We start from the raw sequence: 6624 nt of genomic DNA on the forward strand, positions 1-6624 counted from the left end.
CTAGGATCTAAACCCAGGACAAGACCAATCTGATGAAGGAGGACTAGACAATTATATTTAACACTTAGTTGTGTGACCGTCCATACATTTTGTACTAGATCATCCGACGGTGGCGGGTGCGGTAGATCACTACCACCATGGGACTGACTTAATATTATCCTATAATTTTCTTATATCTTGGGAATGCACTTGTACAAGTTTTCCAAAAAAAGGTCGTAGTGAAAACTTATATCTTAAAAGTGAAAACTTGTAGTACCAAAAGACTTAAAAGGTGTCAGCTGTCAAACCAACCAACCCAAACAACAAGATGGAAACACAAATCAGCTCTAGTAACATAAAAAAAATGCCTAGAATTGGCCGCCGAGTTCATACAAATCTGTGGGTTCTGCAAAAGTCGACTATCAAATAGCATGAACTTATACTTCTAAAAAATAAGAAGAAAAAGGCTACTTGCACGGAAAAGGGGATGCACGATAAGCAGATCTCCAACTTTCTCATACTCCCTCCGGAAGATCTAACACTCACTCTCACCCAACCAACTATCATGTATCAATTCCCTTTATTCTGCAAAAGGAAGAACGAACCATGGGTCAAAACCGGCAGGAGTTTCTCCGGTATTGTAAAGTCACATATTTATTTTGGTCAACATAAATTGCTTCCTAGGTTAGCTTTTCAGAAAGACAAAAAGAAGAGAGCGAAAAAGAGTGGGAGAGAGAGAGAGAGTTGCATCCATCCAACAAGGCAACAACTACTATAAGTAGAGCTCTCTATCAGCTACGTAGCATGCATCCAAACCCAAGCGACTAAGCACAATTATCAACACAACACAACCCGACCGACCGCCACCGCCCCACACCATGAGCATGAAGAAGGAGGCGTCCTCGCTGTCCGAGCTCGGCTTCGACGTCAACTTCGGCGCCGGCTTCTTCCGCCAGGTGCCACCATCCGGCTGCGACAATGGAGAAGGGACCCAGCGCCGGCGGCGGCCCACCAAGGTCTCGGTCATCGGCGCGGGAGACGTGGGCATGGCCATCGCGCAGACGATCCTGACGCAGGGCCTCGCCGACGAGATCGCTCTCGTGGACGCCGACGCCGGCAGGGTCCGAGGCGAGATGCTCGACCTGCAGCACGCCGCGGCGTTCCTCCCGCGCGTCCGCATTGTCGCCGGCACCGACGTCCTCGCGCTCACCAGAGGCTCCGACCTGGCCATCGTCACGTTGCCCGGGGCGCGCCCAGTGGGCCACCATGGCGTGGAGCTGCTGCGGAAGAACGTGGCCGTGCTGCGGGAGGTCGTGCCGGCGGTGGCGGAGGGGTCGCCGGACTCGCTGCTGCTGGTCGTGTCGAACCCCGTGGACGTGCTCGCGTACGCGGCGTGGAAGCTTTCAGGGTTCCCGGCGAGCCGCGTGATCGGTTCCGGCACCAACCTCGATTCCTCCAGGCTCCGGCGCCTCCTCGCCGACCACCTCGGCGTGGGCGCGCAGGACGTGCATGCGTACATGGTCGGCGAGCACGGCGGCACAGCGGTGGCGCTGTGGTCCAGCATCAGCGTCGGCGGCATGCCGGTGCTGAGCTACCTCCAGAAGACCCACGCGTCCTTCGACGGGGAGGCCCTAGAGGGGATCCGCCGGGCCGTGGTGGGCGGCGCGCGCGAGGTGATCGGGCTGAAGGGGTACGCGTCGTGGGCCATTGGCTACTCGGTGGCCAGCCTTGCCCGGTCGCTCCTCCGCGACCAGCGGCGCGTCCACCCGGTCTCGCTGCTCGCCAAGGGGTTCATCCCCGGCAACGATCACGAGGTCTTCCTCAGCCTCCCGGCAAGGCTCGGCAGGGGCGGCGTGCTCGGGGTCGCGGCGGAGCTGGAGCTCACCGCCGACGAAGAAAGCACACTCCGTCGGTCGGCGGAGACGCTCTGGGAACATTGTCAGGCGCTCGGTATATAGCAAAGATGTAACGCACATGAATCATGAAGCTTCAATTCCAAGACTGAATAAAGAAGATTGCCGAGATACAAATTACAAATACAGTACATTGTTGTGCTGATAATTGTGCCTCCACGGTTAGGTTCTAGAAGCTATTCTTCAGGATCTAGACCGCAATAGACATGCTACATGTAACTCATCAAGCTCAACAAAGTTCCTATTTTGCCGGTAAAAAATATACTGTATATCTTTCTATTAGAAGAGAATGTCGCTTTTTATTGGAGCAGAAGTAGTACATGTTTTTTTGTAAAATATCCTTGCATCTATTAATAATCATCAACCGGAGAAGCACCAGAAAAGAGCTCTAAAAGTATAATAATTACATATAGATTCTTACATCACCTACTGAACACTACAAGCACTAGAGCGAGCCGAAGTCACACCACCGTACTCACACCTTCCTCACTAGAGCAAAGCAAAGCTTATCGTAGTAGAGCTTGCTGTAATAGACATATAAAAAGTTATCGTGCTTAAACCTCAAAAAGCTAGTGTAGCAAAGCAACAACCATCGCCTAAAGACAAGAACCATAAATCAGAATGATCATGCTTGCAACCACACCAACTAACACGAACATCAAACGGATCATAGGAGATCCAACGAGAAGACAACTCCACACGTTCACCGCCAGTGCTAGGCGCACTACCGAAATGAGGATAAGGCAAGGGAAGGACCTTACTCTAACTTTAGAGCGTAGCCGCCGCCTCACCGCCCAAAGCAAGACACTGCAAATACCTTTTTTCGAGACTACACCCTAGAAGGTGTATCAAATATCATAGAAGAAGAGGTCAAGACGGATGAAATGCGCAAATAATGGCTACACGATACAAACATGGCTCACATGGTTTACAACACAACCCACACCAGCTGGAAGACAAACTCGCTTTGCACTGTCTAGAGGAGGCGAGGCACTAAGCTACTAGGACGTGTCACGACCAACGAAGGGAACTTCGAGGGGAGGGGGCGACTTCAACTCCAGGATGGTACAAGCCAATGCCCCGCCCGCCCATAAGTGCCTAGATTTAGCGAGTGAACGAGGTTGAACTAGACAAAAGTAGGCATTGAACGAGAAGTGCCAGCGATGGTGTACATAGCGCCTCAGAAGCCCATGCTCTGTCAACCACCAACGACTCGAACTGGTGCACCAAGGACTCCCCGAACCACCTAGGCTACACCCCCAAGAAGGAAACGACACAGCCCCGGTAATGCCGCATGGTTCGAAGACCGAATCAAGGTTTCCCCTGGTGTTCTAGGGAGGGAAGAACGGGCAAAGCCATGACGGCGCCTCCAACAAGGTGACGGCGCCCGTGGGCATCGCCGTCATCAGCTTATGAAGGGATTTCTACCCGGCGTTGTCGTCAACCCCAAGCCCGTCGGATATGCGGAGCAAGGAGCCGCCTTTTAGCCTTCTCGCCGTCAAGAGGTGATCTCTGTCGTCATCAGAGCAGGAGGTGCCGACCACTGTCTCACCACAACCACCACGGGGGCAGGATGGCGAGAATCCAACCCGCCGCCACCCGGCCGGCCGCCGACACCACCATGCTGCCGAGCAACCGACACCTACATGCGACAATGAGTCTGCCTGCAACGGTGGATCTATATCTGGCCCGCGAGCGAGCGCTGAGTTCCAGGCCATCACCGCATGGATGCCTCCAACGCGAAGGAGAGCATCACATCTATTGCCATCCACGAGATGCGATCGTAGCCGGAGCCCCGCAACACTTCGTTGCGGGACATCCGTCGCGCAAGGGTGAGGCCCCGTCGCCGCCCGAACTTTACCCAGCGGGACTTCTGCCAGCGGCGGAGGAGAGGGGGCCGAGGGTGGGAGGGGCTCGAGGCCGGCGGTGCGGGTTGCCCCCGTGTAGCCTAGGGTTGGGTGACGCGGGGGTAGGAAGTGTTTTCACTGCGAATACCTACAAAAAAAAGAACAATTGAAACCAAAATTGAAACCTCCGCTGGCGAGAGGTTGTGGTCTGCCGCACGTCCAAATCCCCAAGGCCAACCGAAGGTAGGGCGGACTAGGGACGTTGCCGGCGTTAAGGAAGAAACTCTAGATTGGTTTTCTTGAATCGCCTCAACATCATTTGCAAAACGAAAAAGAGAAACACGCTGAATGTAGACCTTTTTATTCTAGGAAAATGTCGCTTTTACAACGCACACAGCGACACACACAACCTCCAAATTAACACAGGGGGTATACGTACGTAGATACGTGGTGATACGTACTGTATGAACAATAGAGGGTACACTAGTTTGGTAGGCTGCTTGATGACTGACTGATCAGGCGCAGGTGAAGCCCTTGGGCACCTTGCAGCCGCAGTAGTTTAGCAGCAGCGTGAGATCGACATCGATGTCGAGGTTGATGCCGAGGACGTTTGCGTTGATGGCGAGGCAAACGCAGGCGGCGGCGTCCAGGTCGATCGACGAGGCCGGAGATGAGGGAGCAGCAGGGCTTCTTGGCCGGCTGCGGCCCCAGCACCACGTGGATCAGCCCGTCCAGCACGTCGGCACACACCGCCAGCTTCACCGCGTTCACCGGGCAGTGTCCCACCGGAGAGGGGCACGGGTGGCCGTTACACGCCTCTGCCGGCCGCGCGCCGCCCAGGCACAGCGCGGCCACGACCACCACCGCTACGATCATGCTTGTCTTGGATGCCGCCATTGCTCGATCTAGACTACGCGCGTGAGTAGCTAGTTAGCGATAGGACAGGTGATGGAGCTGTAGTTGTGTGGGTGTGGTGCATATGGAAGAGATTTGGAGGGTATTTATAGGGGACTAGTGGTGTTCATCCATGGCCAGATATGATTTGTCTTTTCTGGGGTCTTTGGGGCCATTATTATTGATTTTGCTTACTGACGTGACATGTTGTAAGATCGCATCACAAATTGATATGTTGAGAGAAAAGAGTGTCAAATTCATGCAAAGTATATTCTAATTGGCCGGCTATCAGGTGAGAAGAGCTATAAAAATGATCAAGCCTAGTTTCACACACTAGCTAGTCGCAGCAAAACGATTCCTGGGAGCAACGTACAAACACCCGTGAGCCTTCAGCCGGCCAATGTCAAAATCAGATGATAAGTTTTACTACTGCAAACATGTCGGTCCAATTTACGTCAAACACACTGACACGGCTTCAGAGCCTAATTTTGACAATAAAATCAACGTAAGATTACAAAGTCCAACGGCAGATTGTCGTGTCCCGTGACACTAGTCCTTCAGAGAAGAATTGGTTTTACTTGCACTGTGATTTGTGTATTTGAATTACAAGTTGGGTTACAGGTAAAAAAATTCAGTCACAAGCAAATACCACTACGGTTCCTGTGTGGCCTCTTGTCGAGGACTGCAGATTCATGGTGCAGTGTCACGTAATTCCGTGAAGAGACATGTTTTAGCTGCCCTTACGGTTGTACAAAGTACAAACCTACAACTTCTTGTTTACAACTGAAGTTGCTCGTTGATGTCGCCTGTCAATTATATTCACCATGCCATTACGATGTTCCAACCTGCTTACCTGCACTGCTTGGTGTGACAGTTATACCATGTCACCCACTTTAGGTAAGGGCATGTGCAGTAGTTCAGACGGCTGATGTCTGTAGGCTGCCCCCACGTCACAAGAAAGATTAACTACAGACGGTGTCTACAATGGGCTGTCTATTTGTCTATCTGTAATGACCGTAGAACGTGGGCTTCAGTTACCAAAAACCAGGACGCTGGACCAATACAAACGAAGAGTTATTTCAGATATGCAGACAGCCTTCATACAACGGGAATTAGCTGTCTGTAGCGACCGCTATTCCTGGACTACAGATCGTCTACAATTATACAGACGGCTTTCTTCTCTCTCTTCAATTTTTGTTCACACGTCAGCACAAAATCATAACTGGCTCTTGTTACAGACAGCTGATTGTACATCATTGTACATGCCCTAAGGAGACATATTTCGGCCTGCAAGTTATTGTCGGTAACCGAATGTGGGCGTTGATTGTGCCTGTAAGAGCATCTCCAGTCGCGTCCCCCAAAGCGTCCCCCAAAGGGATTTGGGGCGCGCCGGACAGAAAATACGTTTCAGCCGCGTCCCCCAAAGCCCTTTTTTGTCCGGCGCGCCCCTATACGGTGTCCGGTGCCCCGAGCCCGTCCCCGTCCCACAGGGGACGCACCGGGGACGCCGGACACAACGAAAAGCGAGGCGGGGAGTGGCGGGGCCGACCCGTCAGCGGCACAATTAATTTAAACCTAACCGCCGCCTACCTCGCGACGGAAGTTATTGGCGCGCAGCGACGGTGCAGTTCCCGCAGAGGGCGCAGCGACGCGTCCCGTCGCGCCTAGCTCTGCGTGCCGGCGTTAATGAGCGCCACCGCTCCTCCGCCTCCCTCCGGCCTATAAAAGGGGCGCCTCTCATCGCCCTCTCACACACAAACCCTAGCGCCTCTCTCCCAAACCCTAGCCGCCACCATCTCTCAACAAGACTCGACGCTATGTCTGGTAGAGGCGGAGGCCGACCCCGCGGCCGCGGCCGTGGTCGTGGTCGTGGTCGTGGCCGCGGCATAGCTGAACGCTCGCCGTCGCCTCCCACGCCGTCGTCTTCATCGTCGGAGATGGACGTGGAGCCGGACGTCCTGTTCGAGTTCGTCCACGTCCTCAAGGGCGAC

At 53.5% G+C, this 6624-nt stretch overlaps 1 protein-coding gene and 1 pseudogene across 1 annotated transcript; one reads left to right on the top strand and one right to left on the bottom strand.

Moving 5' to 3' along the window:
* Positions 1-857: 857 nt before the first annotated feature.
* LOC124681374 (L-lactate dehydrogenase B-like) lies at positions 858-1937 on the top strand. The gene has a single exon (XM_047216297.1). The coding sequence runs from the start codon at positions 858-860 to the stop codon at positions 1935-1937; it is 1080 nt and encodes a 359-aa protein (XP_047072253.1).
* A 2317-nt stretch (positions 1938-4254) lies between these two features.
* On the bottom strand, positions 4255-4636 carry LOC124681376 (annotated as a pseudogene).
* Positions 4637-6624: the final 1988 nt, after the last annotated feature.

The sequence above is a fragment of the Lolium rigidum genome, unplaced genomic scaffold (assembly GCF_022539505.1).
Source record: "Lolium rigidum isolate FL_2022 unplaced genomic scaffold, APGP_CSIRO_Lrig_0.1 contig_41079_1, whole genome shotgun sequence".
In the NCBI taxonomy this organism is placed as follows: Eukaryota; Viridiplantae; Streptophyta; class Magnoliopsida; order Poales; family Poaceae; genus Lolium; species Lolium rigidum.